The sequence below is a fragment of the Lytechinus variegatus genome, chromosome 16 (genome assembly GCF_018143015.1).
Source record: "Lytechinus variegatus isolate NC3 chromosome 16, Lvar_3.0, whole genome shotgun sequence".
NCBI classification, from domain to species: domain Eukaryota; kingdom Metazoa; phylum Echinodermata; class Echinoidea; order Temnopleuroida; family Toxopneustidae; genus Lytechinus; species Lytechinus variegatus.
This window is the reverse complement of record NC_054755.1, coordinates 8,011,809-8,036,278: the sequence shown is the minus strand read 5'-3', so window position 1 is coordinate 8,036,278 and position 24,470 is coordinate 8,011,809. Positions and strand designations below refer to the sequence as shown.

General features: G+C 37.8%; 1 protein-coding gene across 1 annotated transcript; it reads right to left on the bottom strand.

Moving 5' to 3' along the window:
* Positions 1-2,918: 2,918 nt before the first annotated feature.
* LOC121429983 (protein FAM43B-like) lies at positions 2,919-9,275 on the bottom strand. The gene is made up of 3 exons (XM_041627253.1): positions 8,464-9,275; positions 6,700-6,885; positions 2,919-3,722 (listed from the first exon to the last, which is right to left on the bottom strand). Exons 1-3 carry the CDS (start codon positions 8,647-8,649, stop codon positions 3,222-3,224), a joined length of 873 nt encoding a protein of 290 aa, XP_041483187.1. The 5' UTR covers positions 8,650-9,275; the 3' UTR covers positions 2,919-3,221.
* Positions 9,276-24,470: the final 15,195 nt, after the last annotated feature.

The window sequence follows — 24,470 nt, the reverse complement described above, 5'->3', positions numbered from 1 at the left end:
TTGTCATTCTGAATCAACCTCGCAAGACGTCAACAAATATCTGCGCCTCTAAAATCCTACATCTAAATAATAATCAGGTGACATTTGTAAATATATTTCAGTTGCTGGTATAAAGCTTTATTTTGTAAGTGAAACAAACACAATTGATTGCACAATGTGGAATTTCTACCCCAGCAAACAGACGGTATTTTCGCCGATTCTGACATCTCTTGTGAAGGAAAATCGATTACAATGTCATTCTACATGATTTTATAACTTCAATAATGATTTTATATTGTAAGAGTTCATGTCAAAATAGGCTAACTCCACTTTGGTCACTTCAGACAAAAACGATTTAAATGAAATGTTTTTCATTCTACTCTAAAGACAGTTAGGCAGAGCATTATTCATCAAGGAGTAGACACATTTCTTGTGTTTAGAAATAAGTATGTATTTAATCACAGCATACGTATTTGGTGAAGCATTTGCTGCCTGTGAAGTCCAAAACCCAACTTTTATTAGTAATCTGCTGTTAATATACATTCTTTTGCACGAATTCTATACGATACAAAAAAACACATCTATACCCTAAATGGTGCCTTTGCGGGCTGTTAAGTGCAAGTTCCATTATAATGGTACTACTAAAGATGTGTTCTCCCCATCAGTATGTGCATTGTTGCAAACAAACTATAGATCTTCCCCATAATACTTGGAATAATGCGCAAACATGTCTAAACGCATCAACATAATATAATCAGAAAATTAGAATATGACTAAAATAAAACTACAACATTATAACTAATAACCTATGGAATTATGTAAAATTAGTTTTTCGCGATTTATATATTTATTCCGTGATCTTATGTGCCTATCACAACTTATAAATCTGGTCCAATGCATTAATCTATAGTTAATATCCCCATGAGGACTGTACCGACTACTTTATCATTGGTAAAAAGGTGGTGAAAATCTTTGTGATATTCTAAAAGGTGTTAATTATGGTCAAAATAAGGGTAAGAATAAAAATGACCTGTGGGAAAATAAATATCTGCATAAACATTAAATTAAAACGTCTCTCATCGAAAATAAAAAGGATAGTGCAAGAAATGTCATTCGAAATTATTATGTCGTTGGTCATGTAGCTATGGCAATATGATAATGCTTCTTCTACATGATGTTCATAATACTACTGATGTTAACATCCATTATACATGTTATATACAATAGATATTAAATATGTACATTGTCGTATGAATACGTCATTACATTAATAATAAATAACAGCAGGAATACAATCTATAAAAATCATCGTCACCGTCTTGTTTTCAAGATTAAGTAAAACTATTTACGTTAATATGTATTGATGAAAAGAAGAAATCTTAATTAATAATGGCACCAAAGAAACTAAAACAGAACGTAATAACGCTTGACATTTATAAGGGCTGGTCACACTGCCCGAGTGTTGTTGGAGCGGTCGTGGAGCGGTAGGGAGAGAGGGTCGAATTTCGTTCTCAAAATTGGGGAAAAAAATCGAAAATAAAAAATAACAATCGAAATCGAAAATGGTGAACGGTAGCGAGTGGTAATGATTTTTTTCTCTCCGCTCCACGACCTCTCCAACAACGCTCGGGCGGTGTGACCAGGCCTTTAAATAGGAATGTTCGCTCCCGTAATACTCGGCGGAATCAAGAGCATGTAAATGTATTGGAAATGCCCGTCAAGTGACAAAGAACAGCAGGGAGGACTTTGGCGGAAACTGGTGAGCCAGAACATCAATTTCGTACTAAATTTCGGAGTTGACGAATTATTGCAAATATGTCGTCGGTCCAGAGTCCAAGGCGAAACGGGCGTTTTGATTCATCAATTTTCGACAAGGACTTCTTGGTGTGTTTTTTGTCGTAAACGGCATTTACAATACATTTTCTTTGTTTATGAATCCGCCTTGCGTCATGGAGTGAGATTTCCTAACTGCTGTCTTTAGATTATAGTTTAATAATGTGGTTAATCTATAATATTACTTGTAATTCCCTATATACAGGTAAATATACATGAGCAACGTCCATGGTCAGTCCTATAACCATGGATGAACGGCATTGCTTGTACATCAATGTTAAACTAGTATTCACTTATTGCCCATGCACAAGAGACTCAGTAGTATGCAGCGAAAGAGCTAAATGCAATGCAAACACATGGTCAAGTATTGTCTGAATATATTAACATAGGAAGCAACCAGCTACAGGAGCTGGCAATCGAATATGAAAAAGAGTAAATTGGATTACTATATTTGATAAAATTCACTAAAGTGCGCGTATTTCGTTAATATTTTAACATCAAGAATACCAGAGACAGTTCGGAGTTCCGGAATTAGGTACTATGTCACCAGTCTTTGCAATTATTCAGATGTCTTAACAGAATGATTTTTTTAGTATTCTTATTACGGTAAATTGCCAATTCGTCTACTGCCAACTCGTCCACTTACCACATAGGCTACCTTCATTTAGTCTTATGCCATTCCGTCCATCAACATTTCGTCTAACAATCATTTGGTCTAATGATCACTTCGTCTAATCACCAGTAAGTCTATGACCATTTCGTTTAATAACCAAATGGGCTAATACCCATCTTCTTTTCATTCATTTGACACTATTTGACACTTAGTCCAATTAGACCAAAATGGTAAAAGGACTAAATGGCTATTGGACCAACAGGATATTAGACGGAATGGCATTAGACTAAATGATAGTAGACCATGTGGTGAGTGGACGAACTGATGGTAGACCAAATGACCGTAGACGGGTTGAAAATTGGACGAAATGGCTATAGACGAACTGGAAGTAAACCCCTAATACGCATTAACTGAGGATCCATTATTTTGGTTTGTACGATGTTTGACAACTAATGTAAATCATATTTTTGTCGGCAAGTGTGGCAGCGCTCCCGTCCTGTGTATAAATCGTTATTTTTCTTTGACGAGGACGTACTCTTGTTGGCGTGTTATCGACATTTCGGCACAACGCTGATTCGCCCCCAAACAGTAACAAGAACCGGACGACAGACGAAACCTCAAGAGTTGACGCACGCGGAGTTTGTCCATTCGTTTAACGTGATAGAAACATCCGTCGTACAAAAAAAGCACTTCAATATGTTCACCTACAGTATGAACAGATTTACCCGGGAATTCGAATCCTGTAGTGAGAGCATCGTACAAAATGTTTCATTTGAGATGGATAGTTCAAGGCTGCTCAGAGCTCCAAGTCTGCCGGCTGGAAATCCTCAAACTTTTCCTCCTCCCGTTTCAGGGTCGGACTGTCGAGGATCCCGACCTTATCGAAGCTGTACCTCACCTTCGGGTTCTCCTTGCCCTCGTAGCGGCTCTCCCGAATGACCAGCATCTGGGTCTGCAGGCTCAGGCGATGCGCCAACGGCGGCTTGAACGAACACCGCGCGTTGATGATCCGTCGCAGCGGCGTCGGGGGCAGAGCCTCGGTCATCGAAATCGTATCCTCCTCGTCGGAGTCGTCGCCGTCCTCGCTTTCTTCGCTCCAGCTCCTCTCGATAACGCTGAGTGAGCTAGGGCTACTGGGGATGGACATGGAGGAACGCTGCTCGAGTTTCTTTTTGTTGATGGCTTTCTCGCGTTTGAACAGGTCGAAGGCGGTCTGATACATATCCGTGATGGTGTTGGCTATCTCGTGGGCTTGGTCGTCTTTGTGGCAAGCTGCTACGTGGACTCTTAAGGATACCTGTATGCAAGAGCAAACATGATCGATTGGAAATGTAATACAAATAAATATATGGTCTTGTAGAAAGTAATATTTTCAATTCGTTTCAAAATCTCGAATTTCTATATTTTCATTTCCAACAGAACTCAAATGTACAAACAATATAAATATAAGTAAACAAAAGAATATATAAAAGCAATTTCTGTGAAAATGGAGGGATCCACATAAAGGCAGAATGCTTGTAGTGTGTGGACCTATCTAAATAAGAATGGTAGAATTGTATTTTAAGAGGTACAGCTGTTTTCTCATGGAAGTTCTAGGGTCAGAATTCTCATCCTATAAAGAGAATCGAGAGTCTCTGTCATTTTCTGATTTCACTCTGTCACGCTCTTTGAAAGTAGGAAAACTTCGACGCATGTTTATGTGTAAGATTAGGTGCGATTCTGTTGTATGATGTATGTATATGCGTGTGTGGGTGCATGGATGTGTGCGAGTAAGGTTCCACGGGTTTGTGGGAGGAGGTGTAACAACGTTCGGTCCGTCCCATTCTGTTTCTGTTTTGATATACCGTTTCTGATTTAATGAAATATTACAGATCGACGCGTCATGGGAAATGATGGAACTACATGAATTAGAATAGAATCTCAGAAGGGATATTTATTGGAGTTGAAACTTTGAAGTCGTGGAATTATTAGGAATCCAGGGTAGACTACTACAAAGCCAATCCTGATTAGTGAGCAACAATGAAATGTTCAAATTTCCTCCCGCGGCCAAGATTGGAGGCATTACAGTCAGTATCTTGCTCTACGCTATAGAATTACATCAATGATGACGGAAGAGTAATGATAAAAGAGAGGGAAAGAGGGAGGGAGAGAGAGAGAGAAAGGGAGGGAGGGGAGAGAGAGGAGGAGGGGAAGGGGCTGGGAGCAACATTGAGAAAGGTACAAGCAGATGCAAACGAGAGAGGCAGTAGACGAAATTCAAAGAGAGACTGAAGATCGCAGTAGAAACTTAACAAGGAAGGAAGAATAGAAAGAAAAACATGCTTGGTATTAAGCACACTGCAAAAAATCTGGTGTTAATTTAACACCAGCCCGGAATCTATATATGTCCACACCAGAGAAGTATTGATACAACACCAGTTAGAAACAAACCGATACTGTTTTACTACTAATTGGTGTTGTATAAACACCTATCTGGTGTTAGACCAAAACGAAGCTGGTGTTGTTTAACACTTCTATGGTGTGGACATATAGATTCCGGGTTGGTGTTAAATCAACACCAGAGTTTTTGCAGCGCAGGATTAAAAACCAGAGAGGACAAAAGTACGAGGAAGAGAGAGGTGAAGAGAGACAGAAAGAACGGATGAAAAATAGAGAACATATTGAGGGAAGGGGGTGAAATCGTCTAAAAGTGATTAAAGCAACATCCGTCCGTGGATTAAGAAAAAAAAATAGTCCCCACAAATAAAATTCTGATTTCTAATTAAAAACGGATATTAATACAAAATATGTATACTCTCTAGAATATGATTAAAGAGTAATTTTGATTGGAATGAAGCATTTGCATTTCTGGGCTTAGTATGATGTGTATTCGAAACTAGTAAAATGTAAAAGAAAAATCCATTATGACCTTTTTCACTATCAGTACACCGTGTACACGGTGAATTTCATTTTTAGTCGGACGCCTGCATTTCAACCTGTGAATACGTTAAGGTGGTGTCACACCTCGGCGTTTTAGACAGCGTATGCCCGACGTATCAAAATTTCTCTAAAACGTCGGCATACGCTGAACTTTGATATTTTTTTTCAACTCTTGGCGTATACTTAGCGTATTCATAACGAGTTGGACGTATACATAACGTATTAGTAACTTATATCGAACGCTTCGTTAACTTATAAGTAACGTATTCCAACGAATGCTTAGCGTATTGCTGGCGTACACAACTTATGCCCTACGATAGCCTAACTTAAGCATAGCGCGCGGCAGCGTATCGCTGACGAACACGTGTCGTAGCCTATAAAAATGCTGCCGCTCGACTATTCAAATCATAACCGCACGATACATCACCGTATCAACACCACTGCCATGCCGAAGAAAACTCCTGTGAACCCCACCTTTATATACCAATTCCTATAAACGTTGTCAATACGCCATTATACGGTAGCTGTAAGTTATAAACACGTTCAGTAAGTTTTGTGGTCGTCCGGAGCACGTCTTCATACGTCAATATACGTTGGAGTTAAGTTACACATACGTCCAAAGCACGTTACTCATAGTTTAGAAGTTTTAGGGTACGCTGGACATTATCTCGACTTATGAGTAACTTACGAGTAACGTGTGTCAACGTGTATCAACGATCGCGTAACTTGCCTCCAACTTATGGCCCGCGTATGCGGGACGTATGAGCCATACGCTGGCATACGTCGAAAAATTTTGTGCTTGCACAAAATTTTTCGACGACCTCGCCGTATGACGACGTATACCAGCGTGTTTTAGCGTACTCTTAACGTATGCAAAACTTACCCGTAACGTATTCGACGTACGCCAGCGTATTCGCCAAATTCCTCATACGTCGGGCATAGGCTGTCTAAAACGCCAAGGTGTAACAGCGCCTACAGTCACCTAAATCCATGACACCACTCAAACAATGCAAAGGTCGGGGTCGACCCGTTCTTGCTCGCCTTTTAAAAATGTGGGACAAAGAAAATGAATTGTGACGACAACGTCGAAAAGCAAATCGTATAATTCTTCGTTATCTTTAGAATTTAATGTTTGGAATGCTGGATCTATGGCGTCACCAAAGGAAGGCCCCTCTTCATTTACGCACTTTTAGCACCGGTCGCACCCAGGAAAGCGACTGAAATATGATATGGCAATGGAAGTAATGTTAAAACCTTTTGTCAGTCTGGTGTCGGTTTCGCTTGTATGAAAGTAGCAGTACTTACAAGCGTACATGACCTTACAGACCAACATGAACTTCGAACTTTGACCTCACCTGTAGCCTCGGGAGCTCATGGCGGTATATCCAAGCAAACACCGTCGGGTGCTGGTCGCTCGTTCGGCAACAGTTAATCCGATGAAGATGAAAGAATTGTTCCCTGTCCCCTTTCCTATCACCGTTACTGGAAACACCTCCAGCTCGCACAAGTCGCATTCCTTTCGTTCCCAAGTACATTTTGGCCTGGTCATATAAAGGAAAACAAAAGAATATCACTCAAAGTTAGCTTACCAATGTGAATCTACCCTGCACTGCTGGAAAGAAAATGGTGTCACACAGCGTAATCACAGTGCGTTCACATTGTAGACTTATGCACAACAAAAACTGTGGTGTTAACCTGTGTACATAGAGGACCACACCAGTTATTTTACACCGGTGTTAAATTGGTGGTGTTAGTTTTACACCTATAGGTGTTATTACAACACCTTTTGTTGTTACATTTACATTCTTTAGTGTTATGTTTAATCTCTAGGGTGTAATTTTAACACCTCAGGGTGTGGTCCTCTATTAACGCCAATTGGCGTCAGTTTTAATACCGCAGTTTTTACAGTGTGCGCATAAGAGATTCCCATTGCTACACCATTTACAACGATCAGATTTAACAGTGTGAAGGCATGTCCACACTGTGAATATACTGTGGGCACACTGAGGAATACTGTGTTCGTTTTAGCCGGCTGTTATACAGATATATATTAATTAGAATTAGATCTTGGCACGCTTCATGTGTTAAGACCCTGATGATATTGTGTTTTCCGGTATCAAGAATTGAAGAATATCATTTGCTGACAGTGACATTGGTGAGAAATGGTGGGCATGCCAATGGTCATATTTTCTGAAAAGGTATACATGATACACCAGTAGGATTAGATGATGTGGCACATAGCAGGGTGTTATACCAAAATATTACACGCCATCCTCAAAATTGTATCAGATACATTTGTAGAAGATGTACAGGGCCGGATCTACGACCGCGGAAAATGAAAAAGGATATACAGTTTTCTATTTCTATAACCAACGACAAGAAATTGAAAACGACTAGATATGATTATACATGATTTTAAATGAGGTAAGAAATTCAACCAGTCTCTCATCTAGACTTCACATCCACTTTCAATCATGGATTCTGAAGTATACCGTATATACTTCACTCATGTAACAGTGTAGTTACATTCATAATTATGAGCTCCATGCTTACGTTTCCACCAAAATGCTCAAAGCTAAATGGCAATTACTTTGAATAGTACTTATTCGTGTCCATAAATGTGTAGAATGTTTCATGAGGACGTTTGCATATTAATAGAAAAAAGCATATGCCCACTTATCAAGGCAGGAGGTACGCTCATCGAGGCACAGTATTTGTGTTAAACGAAATTTCCTATACAAAGTCATGCGCAGATGGCTATGGTTTTTAATTTCTCAGAATGACTACTACAACTATGTTAGTGGCAAACTACATATCTAGACACCTATGTTTTATTGAGTCGACATCTCAACAAAATTTATCTTGCTAAGTCAGCCTTATAAAAGTAATAGATAACAACATAATAACTCGCCTTAATGACAATAACTATTTCCATATAATATAACTTATCATGCCAAGTCGACATATTAATAAGGTTATTAAGTCACAATGACAAGGTTAAATACCTCGCAATAACAGTCTTATTAGGTTGACATGGCAAGATCAGATATATCTTGCCATCTCGTTTGATGTTTAAAGTCCTATTATACTGATCTGCAAATGAAAACGTTCATAAATACCTTGACGTATCTCTCGCCTCCTTCCGTATGTTTCCAGATCTTCTTGATGGGGTAATCGCAGCAGGATTCTCCCCGGGATCTCAGGGTACGCATACTCCCCAGGTACCGTAATGTGTACTCCGTGTCCTTGGGCGTCACAATGAATCTCTGCTGGCGCCATTTGAAGACATCGGGTATGATCGACATGGTTGGTGAAGTGCCGGTATTCGGTTAAAAAATAGATGGTTTCAAGAATAAAATGTTTCGCCGCAGGGTATGGAAGAAGTGGTTGAAGCTCTTGATGATTTTTAGTAATGTTTAGCTTTCAAATTGCACAAAGCTACCGTTGTTGAAGCACAACGCTGTGAAGATGAATATGTTTTTATTGAATGGTTGTAAATCTTGATGCTGATGAATAATATTTAGTTTTGAAAATACAATCAAACTTCAATTATGAATTCGCGTTAAGACAAGTCTTTCGGGTAAATATAATGACCCCAATGTTGTCTTAAGGAAAAGTCTGTCAAGAATAATTCGATTTAATACTGACGTCGCCAAATTTCGTCAAGTTATAAGATGGCCCAAAGTAGCAAAACCGACAAACAACTGGTTAGAACATCCGACACTAGTAAGCCAACTATATAACGTATGGGAATAGTTAGAGTGGAAGGGCTTGAGAAACTTGACAAGATCCAAAACTGGATTTGGTGCGATACTCGTGACTGGACGGAGAAGGGTTGATCAGAGCTATCTTGACCTGATAATTGCAGAAGAAGTTTGGATCCCGCCAGGATTCAACCCATTCGTACGCTGGAATAAATTCACAACCGATAATATTCTGTGATAGTACCTAGCAGCGTTATTAATAGAACTGCAGATACGGTGGAGCTTGGAAATGATGCAAAGAAGATGCTCATAAAAGTATCCTCTTAACAGGGCGGTGTCGCACAAAACCACGAGAAGCGCACTCTGCGACCAAGATCAATGGATCTGATGTCTCGATGTTAAGCCTCCGCCCTTAAAAGCTATGGTTTGCTGTGGATTGAAAAGATGACATTCTGCGGCTTTTCGATTCAGACTTGGCTGAAAGAGAAGAAGACAAAAGATGATGTTACGTGAGAGAGGGAGAGAGCGGTGGAAGGGGGATGTTGAGGTTGAGCGGAAGAGAAGATGATTTAGGAATGGGAAGAGTGAGAGAGAGAGAGAGAGAGAGGGGGGGGGGGGAGAAAGAGAGGGTATGAAAAAGGAGAAAAATTGTTGAGAAAATCAAAAGTGAGATAATAGAATGGAGCGTGTGTATGACTTAGGTTGTGTGTATGACTAAGGTTGTGTGTGTGTGTGTGTTATTGTGAGTGTGGGTGCACGAGGTTTGTGAATGAGACGGAAGGAGGGAGAAGAGGGTGGCGATGGATACAGGAGAGGAAATGCAAAGAAAATACAAGGGAAATAGAGAGGGGAGAGAGATTAGAGGTTTCGGAGTGTAAATATTCTCTTCATCATGTGTGGGTGGGTGAGTGTGTGTGTGTATAAAGATGGTGCATTTACATAATATCCAGGGTATGAATGGGTTAATGTGGATGTGGAATTAAAATGCACGCATGTTTGAACTGGAAAGTCAGAGGGAAGGGGGGGGGGTAGGGAGAGATAGAAAGAAAAGAGAAAAGATTGTATAGTATATTATATAGAGAATTGGAGAGGGAGAGAGAGAGAGAGGGAGAGAGAGCATGGAGAGAGGCTGGGAAACGGGGGGAACGGAACAAGAAAATAAATATCATTATTCAGAAGATTGCAGCAATTATAACCGGCAGCGATTTTTTTTCCGATTGATTGTCGCCTCAGCCATGACAGCCGCCAATAGGAAAAGGAATTTAATGACAAGATAGGGAAAGATAATGAAGGAAATTGAGTCATTATCATGTTTATCGAGAGAATGAGTCGCAAAAAGAGGCCATCCAATAGTCGCTAATTAGCAGATAAAAATGACAAATGGGAAAAATAGAAAGTACATGTATATCCAGACTTCCGTCTATATATATATACATAAAAATTGGTCGTACAGTTACAAATGAAGGTCGAAGTATTGAAAAGTCCTTCTCGTCGCCATAACTACCCATCATCAAACGTGAAAGAGAGGATGACAAATGAATATGGAGATGCCATCTTAGATCATATATCTTAACTACATTAGATTTCTAAATAAAATATCGCTAAAAATATTTATTCATAGAATCCCTTCAGTATAAGAATAAAAGTAAATATAACAGTCAATTCCGAATTATCAGATACGATGTCCAAGTTTTGGCTCAAAATCGGAGACATTTTTGACCAGGCGTAGCGGTTGAAGGTGCATGTGGCCAGGAATCGAACCCCGGATTCTAGATGTTTCTAGTCACATACCTCATTTACCACTCGGCCAAGGCACCTCCACTAACAGACAAGATGAGTTGTCAGGCTACTTGACTCAGTATCTCCTAGAAGTACGCATGCGCAATATTAAAATGTTGCACACCGCTGTATCATCAAACATGACAAGGAGAGTGTCAGTGCTCGTCTTATCAAGTAACCTTGTCAAATTTGACCAGCTTCTTGTATAACAAAATATGCTTGTTGTGTTGTAAAATGATTATTAACAAGGACAATAGGTTACATTTACATAACATAATACTAGATTATTATATTGATAAAGCAATATTCGTTCATGAATTATCTCCACAACACCACTTCACTCACATTCTATATCCTTGCCACTCGACCAGCTTCAAACTTGAGGGACAGATAAACATGATAAAGGAGTTATTCAATCGTTACACTTGTATGTGTGTAATGTAGATCACGGCATGACATGATCGTGAAGTATTGGGGTTTTTCATATTGTATAATATAACTTTCTTTACCCCCCCCCTTCGATGATCTCTCTCTCTCCAGTCCTTCTCCACTTTCTATCTCTCTTGCTGTCTTTTTCCCAACCTCACAAACCACCAATCATTCTTATTTCCCTTTACCCTAGAGAATGTTTTCAGTCTCTCACATGGTCTTTCAACCATGTCTTCATTTTCCTCTTGAATTCAGATCTCCCTCGTCATCATCTTGTTATTGTTCTTCTTCTTCTCTCGTTTCACATCTCCCCCTATCTTTATCTCTACCAGTTCATTAGGGATACATTATCACTCAAGAATTAAATTACAATACACAATTCATTTTTGTGTCAGAAAATAGATTCTTTCTTATTCTTCTCCGTCATGTCCGCGCAGGAATACCGTGCCTCACTGGGGGCAGCAAAAGTAGAAAAGCAAACAACCTAGTTTAGGTTACCTTGATCACGGTGGAAAATAAAAAAACGAGATGCTCATGACATTTATAAATTTACCTAGCTTGGAAATTAAATTAGGACGGTACAAAATGCAATGCATTCTCGCCAGAGGATCTTAAAAACATGTTTATAAGGAGAGAGCATCTCCCTTCGCGAAGGCGTGATGTTGATATCGAATTCTGAATTAAATAGACAAAAGGGAATATATGCCTGGATGTCGAAGTGCGTGTTTCTAAAAGTAATTAAGCACTAACCAGATGAAGAGCTTACTTGTATTTTTCGACTAGAAAGTATCTTCCGCTACGATTAAGTTTGAATTGAGTTGCGTATTGTTCATTTGTGATCGAATTTCCTGAAATCTTCATATTTAATTCACAGGCAATCATTCCTCTACACATCCCACAAGTGCGTGTCTGTGCCGCTGATATTACGTTAACGACGCAACAGTTTTTTTGCCATCCGGTTTTAATGTGTATTGAAAATAAATATATTTTTATTCTTATAAATAGGCCTACCCATGCATATTTTTAAACTCTCCAAGATTAAGCGAAATCAATGAATATATTGCAATTTAAAATCCCAAAGGCATCCTGAGGAATGTTCTTTAGGATACATAGTATATTCTTAAACGAGAAACCTTCTGGGCCTCGTTGAATAAAAGCTATTCCATAGTGGTAATGCAATGGTAACTTGCATGAAATCCTTGATTTTAATTGGCTGATGAGCACTGTTACCATGATAGCTACCGCTGGATGGCAAAGTGACCATTAGTGAAAATAGTAAATTTTATGCAACAGTAGCCAGGCTGCACAATTTTTGTTTTTGTATTTGGGGCGATTGTTCAGAAAGCGTGTATATATATATATATATAGCTCGTCCGTAAAAATGAAAAGGTTAGGAGCAATAAATGAACAAATGAAGTTCGTGCTTTGGTGTAAACTACCATCCTGCATGACATTTTTTCGATTCTATCGAGTGATTGCGACTCGACGCTTGAATTAAATCTATAGCACTCTTTTCCCCAACCTCCCGAAGCCATTGAATGCACTTAGGAATCGTTCGACTTCCTGTGTTTTTAAAATAACTTGACTGAGCAGAAAAATTAGGTCGGTTTCTTTTTTCATAAACGTGGATCTGAGATTCTAGTAAAACCTTTCCCATATACATAAAAAAAAGCCGTGCCTAACAGCGAACGCTGACAGGGCGCCCCCTTCGATCACCCGACAGCGAATCTGAAAAAGCGATGGAACCGAACCCTCTTTTGATTATTCTTTCGGTTTTTGTAGCCTTTCAAAATGGTGTCTACCTAGTCACGTGGCCCCTTGACCCTCCTCCATGTATACGACATGCGTCAATGTCGTCACCGATATAAACCAATGCAAAATTACCCAACGTAGGGCGGGTGAGTTAAAGGTCAAGTCCACCTCAGAAAAATGTTGATTTGAATCAATTGAGAAAAATCAGATAAGCATATAATTCTGCAAATTTCATCAAAATCGGATGCCAAATAAGAAAATTATGACATTTTTAACTTTGGCTTATTTTTCACAGAATAGTTATATGCACAATAATAGTCCAAATTTATTGTTTGAATTATACAATATTTTCAATTTTTACAGATTTGAAAATAAGGACCAACTTGACTGAATCATAAAATGCAAAACAATAGTAATTCCACATGTTCATTGAGAGATAAGACTTTGTTTCCCAGGACAATGTCAATGAGGAGAAAATTAAAATATTTAATATTTCACATTATAAAATACAAAAGAAATGGTGAGTGATATGTCATCAGTTCCCTCATTTGCATACCAACCACGTACTCGTACGTTATTCGCTCAAAGAACAATTGTATTCGAAGGACCAAGGCTTTGGAATAAGCTGTTTATCCTTAAGTATGTTTAAATGTAAACTGGAATCATTTCTTTTGTCCAGTTATGGACACCGTTAAGACGCACTGGCTGAATATATATAATGTATTTGATTTGTATCTTTTTAAAGGTATACTGTCGTATAGTAAGTGTTTTTTTTTTTTTTTCATTCTTCGCTCATCCCCCTCCTATATTTCACAATGTCCACTTTTCCTCTAATCCTTTACCCCGTGATTTTGCGCTAATCTTTGGCTTTTCCTTTGTAGTCTGATTTTTCTTTAGTGTCCGATCTCCTTACGAACTTCATAATTACTTTAAGGAACCTGCAGACATTACAGGCTCTGCTTTTTATGCAGGATCCTTCATATTTCACTTTATTTACTGCCATTATCTTTGTATTTTCATGTAATCAAATGTATTTCTTGCATTATGTTATCATTTTGTTATCTTGTGAAGTATGAAAATAAATTCAATTCAACTGGGATGTAACCGTTTTGTGAAATTAAACGAAACTTAGACTTTGAATAGCACACTTCCCATCTCAATTAGATACGCAAGGCGCTTCAGAGGAAATTACAGAAAAGTTCGAACCATAGAAAGATCAGGGGCAGATCCAGCATTTTTCAAATGGGGGAAGCACATTTAGCCGAAGAAAAATTTGAAACGCAAAAAAAAGGGAGGCAAGGGCCTGCTTTGCCCCCCACGATCCACCGGTGAGAAGGATAGCCTGCTATGGAATCTTAAAAGTGCCACCGAGATGTTGAGATAATTATCTTGGGAAGTCGACATCTTGATAGAAAAGATCAGATGACGAGATCCCGGATCTCATCTTGTCGACATCTTTTAGAAGAGATGATCAGATGACAAGATCCCGGATCTCATCTTGTCGACATCTTTTAGAAGAGATGATCAGATGACAAGATCCTGGATCTCGTCATGTTGACATCTTTTGGAAGAGATGATCAGATGGCAAGATCCCGGATCTCATCATGTCGACATCTTTTAGAAGAGATGATCAGATGACAAGATCCCGGATCTCATCATGTCGACATCTTTTAGAAGAGATGATCAGATGACAAGATCTTCGATCCATGATCATGTCATCTGATCATCTCTTCTAAAAGATGTAGACATGACGAGTTACGAGATCGTGGCATCTAATCATCTCTTCCACTGGATGTAGACATGACGAGATCCGAGATCTTGTCATCTGATCATCTATTCTACAAGATGTCGACATGATGAGATCCGGGATCTTGTCTTCTGGTCATCTCGTCTAAAAGATGCCGACATGATGAGATCCGGGATCTCGTCATCTGGTCTTTTCGCTTGCAAGATGTCGACTTCCCAAGATAATTATCTCAACATCCGGGTTGCACTTTTGAGCTTCCATAGCCTGCCCTTCCTGGTTATCTGTCACATAGCACCATTACACAGATTCGTCCTCGGGTTGCCCTTGTTTATAAATCTATCCCGCCCTGTCGTAATCGTAGTCAAATTGATCAATTATGCTGAATATCTATCATGTCTATTACTAATATTCTAAATAAATGCAGAAACTCCCCCAAAGCGGGTAATTATACATTAACAGATTAGGAGTTGGCTCAAAGAGTAAGTCGAGGTGACCGTATTATTCACAGTCAAGACGATAAACATCGAAAATCAAGAGCAAAAGAGTGGTCGCGTGCATGGCCAATACGAAAATCTTAGATTTCTTCATCTGATTACGAAGGGCGGTAAGTAAAAATTGTGTGAATTGCAAGCGATAACGATCGTCATGAACAACGATGAATTCATTGTTTTTTGATGAAAATACGAATCTTTAATGTAATCATCATAACAGCCATGAATCATACCTTGATCTCGTTTAATTAGATGTTCATGGGAAGGAAACCTGCATAATGGTGGGTGTATGCAAGTAAAGCATCTAACAATATACAATGGGTGATTTCAAGTTCAGTGTTGACCTTTTGGTGTTGGTGTTGGGTCAATTTTTACACGATTATAACACCAAACATAAAATGAGGATGGTCCCAAAAAGTCACTCCCTCGTTGTTGAGATGTCAATAATGTGATCTGAATCAGTTTTACAAACTCTGAATAAGTTTTGGAGCTAGGGGAAGCAATCAAAGTTTCAACACTAACACCAACACCAAGGCCAACACCGAACTTGAAATCACCCATTGTATATTTAAATCATCAGCCTATTGAACGATATCTTGAGGGGCCAGACATGAAGTCTAGGGCAAAATTTCTCAAAAGCTACGAGAGAGTACAAATTTTGACTTTACGAATTACAAAAATCTAACATTATGATAGATTTTGACATGATCAACATTTTGAAAATGAAATCGTAATTCACCTTTTTTCCTTTACATTTCTGTCTCTTTTTTCCCTTTTTTCTTTATCATTGGGGGGGGGGGGGGGTTCATGGTCCACCAAGGCCCCTTCCCATCTGTACGCCAGTGTTAGATATACCATTATTTATCATACTTATATCATATTTATCAACACAAACGTATATTGCTTTTTTTTATAAACCAATCAATTGATTACAATTCTTATAGTGGCGTATATATATATATATATATATATATATATATATGTATGTTTGAAAATCGGCCGACAGCGCAATCGCTTTTAGTATTGTACCCTGTACCCTACCTCTTTCATGAAGAACGCACGGTGCTTTTACGAAAATCGGACCCTCCTAATTTTCGACGCCCTTCACTTGTATTGTCAATGTCAATAGTGTACCGTGGGTCATGGCATGGGGGGGGGGGCACCAGCAAAAATTTCGAGTCACTTAGTGAGCGCGCCAAACGCACTCAGTTTCCAGGTATACTGAACAAATAGAGACATTTTAAGAACATGCATTGCCATTAAACGGATATGCATCTCACTGATTAAATAATGCGAGCGCATATATATTTGAGGAATCCATTAAGAGTATAAATATCTCACCATAGTCACCTAATGCTATAGTGCCATGCTTTTCTGATCTTATTAGAATTACATCTAAACACATGAAGTCTTTGTAATCATGATTTACATACGCATCTCACTAAGCGCAAGTTGAATATTTAGGAAATTCAGACCAGCATTTTAGGGTTTTTTTGTAGGAATTCATGAAGACCATACGTATTTCACTAACCAAATGATGCAAGCGCGAAGCGCGAGCTGAAATTTTTGCATATAATGACCCCAAACCATTTTAAGGCCTATTTTTTAGGTAAACATATCTCACCATAGTCATCAAATGCGAGTGCCAAGCGCTTGCTGATTTTGTTAGAATTACATCTGAACACATGAAGCACTTTTTGAGGTCATTGTAATCATGACTATCATACGCATCTCACTAATCAAATAGCGCGAGCTGAAAGTTTAGGAAATTCTTAGGCCTGTTTGCAGGAATTCACTACCGCACGTATTTAACTCACAAAATGAGGCGAAGCGCGAGCTAGAAAATGTTGATATTCAGATCAGAAAAATGCACATTTTAAGGACTGATTTTAGGAATTCATAAAGATCAGACATCTCACCAATCCACTATTAATGCGAACATAAGCACTGACAGGAAATGTTTTATATTAAGACCTTAAAATGGGACAAACACTTTAAGTAGTCATGAAAAAGAAGCATATGTCATTACATGAAACAATTACTCGAATTGCGAGGAAATATATTTGGTATATATTGACTTGAAAACGGGGGGTCTTAGTACAACAGGATTATATATCTCGTTAAACAGTCTATGCGAGCACCATGACTTTTATAAATTTGTATTGGCATCATCTCTGTACTCACTCGCATACTTTCCAAAGCAACACTAAACTAAATACCTCATCCCCTTTATGTGAGCAAAGACCATCTGTATTCTCAAATAAGAAAGGACATAATCAAATAATTCTTACCTAATAGGAGTACAACTGAAGGAATAAACATCTTCCGATGCAAGGAATTCACTGAATAAATCCTTGAGAGCTGTCGATGAAGCATCGTAATTTTTATAAATCGGGAGCAGATAATGATCATGAATCGGCTTGGAGCCTTGCTTTTAAATCCACCGCGGAGAGCCAAATATTATCTGAATTTGTTGCAGAGGTGGGTAGAAGTGGGTCGATCTCGCGAGCACGTGAGCTACTAAACTCGTGCCACGGACGAAATGTATGTATCATGCCTTGTACGTACTATCAAACGTAGGAAGGACGCGTTTATACGGGATTGATTTAATTACGTCATAAAGGACTGGTTGGCTTTGAAAAGCAAAGGATTATCTCGGATGAATGGCATAGAACCGGATAAATAGTAGTGTTATGACTTATGAATATGATGCTTTTTGATATACTTGCAGATAAAAGGTTGTTAGAGCTGATAGAAGCGTATTCCTGATAATAATGATAAAATGATGATGATGATAATAATAATAAATGATAATTATAGTAATGATAATAAGAGAAAGGATGAGAGAGAGAGAGAGATGGGGGGGGGGGTATTACCTCAATTCTGCATAAAATATCAAGTCTTGACATAATATAATTTCAGAGAAATGTGAAGAGGACGAAGACCTCTAGTTTTCCTGAAAAAAAGCACATGACGATTATCGGAGAACATGGTATGTAAGCATCAAACTCGATGAATATGCACTTATAGTTGATAAGATTTATAACTATAGATCGCAAGCTGGATACTCGAAGAGTGACAAGGATGGTATTTTAAATAAACTGTTCGTAAGTTAAGACTTTACGCATGAATTATGACATTTTCTTTTCATAAATCATTCTCAATACTTTTTATTCCCATACATTTGCAGCTAATTAATTGAATAATGCTCACAAATGAGTCATATTTTAGATCATTATCGTTGACATCATGATATCGACAAATACAATCAATTAATCACATTCCAACCTAACTTCACCGTATAAACACAACTCTACACCCACAAGTAATTAATCAGATTCCAACGTAATTTCACCGTATAGACACAACTACATCCACATCTCGTATTATCGTCATATTGCGGTGTATGAAAGATAAACCCTTCTAATTTCTCGATAAACTCAAGCAAAACAAATCGCTCGCCGGAGGATCAATTGTAATAGGTATCTCTGAAAACAGATACATGTAGAAGCCTCCCTCAAGCCAAAGATAATGACGGGAACATAAGTAGATTTTCGGATATTTTTAGTTTGACGTCGGCGAAGTATCCCGGCTAGAGATTTTGAATCTACCGAAGATTAAAGTATCATAAACATTTTTTTAATGGATTAAATACCATTTTCGGAAGAAATTAAGGATCATGATTAATGTGTTCACCGTGTTCATGTGTTCATCTTTTTTTTCGGGGGGGGGGGGGAGTTGTATATTTGCACATGATAATTGCATAAAATTCTTCATTTGGTTTTAGGGTTTTTATAAACTACGAGATATTAATGCATTATCATACAACTCTAAACTCTTGTCGTTTCGAAATACTTTCATTTTTTCGATTATTTATGCTTTCATTTAATTTTGCTCGATGTTTGTTTCAAGAGTTCGACTATATCTCAAATTTCATTAAAAACATGTTGACATGTTGACTTGATAATCATGATACATCCATACACTAGAAAAAAAACGATCTGCATGCTAATCCTGACTTTGAAACTGAAAAATCTTTGAAAGTGTAAAAAAGAAATCATTTATTTTTTTAAAATAGCAGACCTATTTTAAGGTTTGTGGTATGCCATGACTGTAAAGGGGGTGACATGTCGCCTTGGATACATGAACGTCGAATAGAATTTTGAAAATAATTATGTAAGATTAAAATTTAAAGCGACTCTGTTACCTGCATGCGCAATCATACCAGTTTTCAGTTTTCTCCTGTCAAATGTTAGAGTCATCAACTGATAACAAATGATAATGATAATACACATCATGCTATCCGATGTATATATACCATAGCTCGGGCAAAACATATTGATTATCGTAGTACTTGAAAGAATTAATACATTTCAAGAATTTAATTACAATGATTATTGCAATCACGAATGATAACATGGAGACTGATTATCCTCAACTGCGCAATTCAATATTAGCTAATCGGTTTAATTGACTGAAAAACAAAAATCCATTGGCTTGATTTCGATGTCCTAATCTTAGAGTCGTGCGTACATCCACGAACTTCACTGCGAAACCTCCGTGCTGTACGTCCAGCTTGGCCCCGGAGCTTGGCATAGATTCACCGGAAAGGTTGGAGAAGTCTTCACGCTCTCTTCTCTTAAGATCTATCGATTTCTTTACGCCGGTGGCGTGTTCGTGGTTTAGTGTAATTCCCTGAATTCCCAGACGTTCCCGTCGACACCTGGGGCAACTTAATAGGTGACGAAACAATCCGTCACAATCTGCGTCTCAATCAGTGAGTTTGTCTAATTGTAACCATGCCCATATGTGGAGAATTCCTTTAACCCAAAGGCGGTCATTCCACTTTGAAGACAATTGGGCCATCATAAAGTCATAGGCATGAAAACAATGTAGAATGGAGATTAAAGGAGAATGAATCATTTGGAACAAGATAGCTAGTGTTATAAGAGATAAAAATCAGAGAAATAGATCATCGAAAGTTTGAGAAAATTTTGACAAATAATGAGAAAGTTATGAGCATTTGAATATTGCAATCACTAATGCTATGGAGATCCTCACATTGGCAATGCGACAAAGATGTGTGATGTCACTTGTGAACAACTCTCCCCATCACTTATTTCACTTAAACAGACTCTTTTATCACATCTGTCAGTAGATCATGTATTCTTTCTATAGGAGGGCATGTTATACAGAATTTTAAAGAATACATCATGGATAAAGAGTTTGTATCACCACAAGAAAAAGCAAAAAGAGACATTTTGGGGGTATTTTGTAGTCCATCAAAGGGAAAAGTTATCCACATGTGACATCACACATCCTTGTTGCATTGCCAATGAGAGGATCTCCATGGCATTAGTGATTGCAATATTCAAATGCTCATAACTTTCTCATAATGTGTCCGATTTTTCTCAAACTTTCTTTGTTCTTATTCTTTGATTTTTCTGTTTTACACAAGCCTACTTGTTCCCAAGGTTTCATTCCCCTGATTTAAATGTTGAGAGCAGAAGCACCCCTTTATTTGCATCTCCCATCTCTATATCTCTAAAGAAAACTAATCTTTTTAATTAATCTTGAATTTTATGACAGGCTTGATTACTTCTTTTGAAAGGAAATATTCGAGCGATGATTTGATTATGTAGGACATGTATAACTCACTTTGCCTCGAGGAGCCGAATCGCAGATTGGAATCTACAATCATGTTTAAACAATACAACAGGCTGTAGTAATATGGATAACGGATCTCATTAGAATGATGGAGGACTTGTTTTGTTTGTACATTTATTTTTTGACAACCCAAGAATGGATTTCTATAGTAAAAAAAAAAGGGGGAGGCATAAATACTATTCAGATATGTTCAGATCTTCAGTAGATAGCAATAAGCTGACTCGTGGAGATTCAATCAGATTCTCAACCACAAAACGCCTCTCCCTTCTACGATATTTGCAGTAGCTAGGAGGGTCATAACTCATAGGGTCACGTGCCATTCTCGGCCAATAGCAAATGATCTCTTAACGGGAAATGTGTCCCGTAAGACGTGAGTGGTGATTTCCTTTTCTTTTGTTTTAGTGTCATAATTGTCTATAGGGTTGTTTTCAGGAATCATTTTATACTGCAAGGCATCGTTTTAGGTACACTTTTATTTATTCTGTTAAATCATCGGTGCATGCACTCTTGCGAAAAAAAATTGGAAAGTCGGAAAGCTCTAGTACATGCCATGCAATTAAAAATGATGGTATTTGGAAATGGTCCATATCTTTATCATTAATGCAAATAGCTGGAGTTCGGCGAGGAAAGCGTTGATATTTACATGTTTATTATTTTTTTAAGGATAAATTAAGGAGACGAACCTTGCACGGTCGTGTTCTGGCCTCGATTATCCATCACTTTTGAATTGTATCTATATGTTATGTGTCCTACACATATATCAGCATATATCCCTTCCTAGAAAAACACTTCATCGTGGAAAGCAACCATTCTGGATCGCACGAAAAAAAAACCCTTTGCAGTTCATGAAAAATAAGGACAAGCAAATGACCATGCTGTTGCTGAGATGGTACGTGACTATTTGCTCTCGTTTTAAATCGGCATCAGTGATACCGATACTATCATATTTATCAACGAACTAAACGGCTGTCACATATCGATTAGAACAACACGTACTCAAATAATGCGCAGATGAAACGCCCACGTGCACACCCGCACTATAAAATGTTACCTTCACACCACCAAGGCCGATCCCAAATCGACACAATGGTTATGCTATTGGGCATACATTGTAACGGAATACCTTTGATCGTCTTTTGGGTCGATTTCGCTCGTATGACCGTGGCATTTTCCCACCCAGATATATTCAACTCCCCATACACACACAAACACCTTCTCTCACTCTCTCTCTCACACACACCCTAACAACAATACGCACATACATACCATCACAATACTGCGGGCAATATGTAATTTTACACACCCACACACGCAGGCTCCCACCACCAATTCATCCGAGGACAGCAGCAGTTGTTCCTTATTTGAAAAAATCTTTAGAGCATTCACAAACATTGTTTTCTTACAATTTTCCTTGATTTTGATTGGTGTAAAAAATTAAGAATTCGACAGAAAACAATTCATAGAACAGAAAATCACTAATTTCTCATATTCTTTCAATTTGTTCTATATTTCATTTAATATTTTCACAATATTCAATGTAAACCCAAATCATTATTATCATAAGCATAGATCGACAAGAGCCCTTTCAACGGGTGCTGATTTTAGTCCCATAACACCACTGTGTTAGCGTTTTAGGCGCTGGGGGCGCCCGTTGCAGAAAAAATTGCAATCAAACGCAACTAACATAATCTTTCGCAACTTGATTTTCGGCCGATGAAACACCCGTATTCGGGACTTGCGCTTGATATTTTGACTTGCGTTTAAACGCAACTCTTTCTGCAACATATGTCCCTGGCCTTCGACATAATAACCATGTTGCGAACTAAATGTATGTTTACATACTGCAGATACCCATGTATTATTCGTGCCTCTCAGAGACCAAAATAACACCATGATTATCAATACTCTTAAATTTCTCTAAATGACGCAAGGTAAAATCATTTGCTTAAGTACTATAATATCAAAATAAAAATTACACCAGCCCAGAAAATATGAACTTAATACATTTCCAAAAGATCGCGTAACAATGCAGCCATGAAAACAGTAAGTCCCCTAAATTTCAAAAGCACACAAGAATAAAGACAAATAAAAAATAATTTATGCAACTATCTAAAAAATGTACATGCAATCATTACTGTTGATATAAGTTTTTTAATAATTGACCATCGAATTATTTTCAATGATAATTAGAATGGTTAAAATTGCTGTATAATATTTAAAACGAGAAGGGATGAAAAATCTACCGAGAAGCAAGACATGAAATATCAATTGCAATTCTTCTACCTATACACTGCTGCACACATTTTAGGTGACATGACACCGGTCCAGTCATGTCACCTGAAATGCGTATAATTTTACGAATGAAATACAACTTTGAATTTTACGAATGAAATACAACTTTCGTCTCACCAATTAGTCTAATAATACGATTAAAAATTTCTTCTCTCCAATATTTGATTTAGTGAACAATAGTTTCAATAAAAGTTTTATAATCTTTTGCAAAAAATATTTGATTTTAAAAAGCAGGAAAGGCGAAAGTGATTCAGAAATTAGATATTAGGACCATCGTTACATGCATAATGAAAATTGAAAACAAAAACTAGTATTATTATTCATATCATTCTGCTTCTCATATAGTTGGCATGGTATCTATCCGTCTATCATGTCTACTGACAAACACATTTGCTCACAATATATTGTGTTACGTATTAGATATCTCTGGTGCCTTTGCCTCTAGATCCCCCTTGAGAGTAACATATATGTTCACAGATTATGTCCGCGTAAGGGCGTTTTTGCTATTGCCAACTCGTCCACTCGTCACACGAATTGAATAAATGATTTTATTCAAAACCAACAATGTTTGGTTTTCAAGTTGCCAAGGGTATAGTCATAGGGAGGTATCTGAACGCCTGCCTCTGTAATCAGTTCTAGATTTTTTCCCCTTAAGATATTTGGTTCATGTCTAGGAACGGGGCTTTCCTAGTCGTTTTTTAGTGCCTCCTTTCTAGTATTAATTGTTAAAGGTCAAGTCCACCTCAGAAAATTTTTGATTTTAGTCAATAAAGAAAAATCAGACCAGCAGAATGCTGAAAATTCCATCAAAATCAGATGTAAAATAAGAAAGTTATGACATTTCAAAGTTTCGCTTATTTTTAACAAAATAGTTATATGAACGAGCCAGTTACATCCAAATGAGAGAGTTGATGACGTCACACACTCACTTTTTGTTTTGTTTTTTATTGTTTGAATTATACAATATTTCAAGTTTTGCGAATTTGACGATTAGGACCTCCTTGCCTAAAGCACAAAATGTTAAAATAATGGTGTTCCACTTGTTCAGGGAGGAATGAAACTTCATTTCACATGACAATGACGAGAAAATTAAAATATTTCATATTTCACATAATAAAATACAAAAGAAATAGTGAGTGAGTGATGTCATCAGTTCCTCATTTGCATACCGAACGAGATGTGCATATAACTGTTATGTGAAATGAAGCGAAACTTTAAAATAACATAACTTTCTTATTTTACATCCGATTTTAATGAAATTTTCA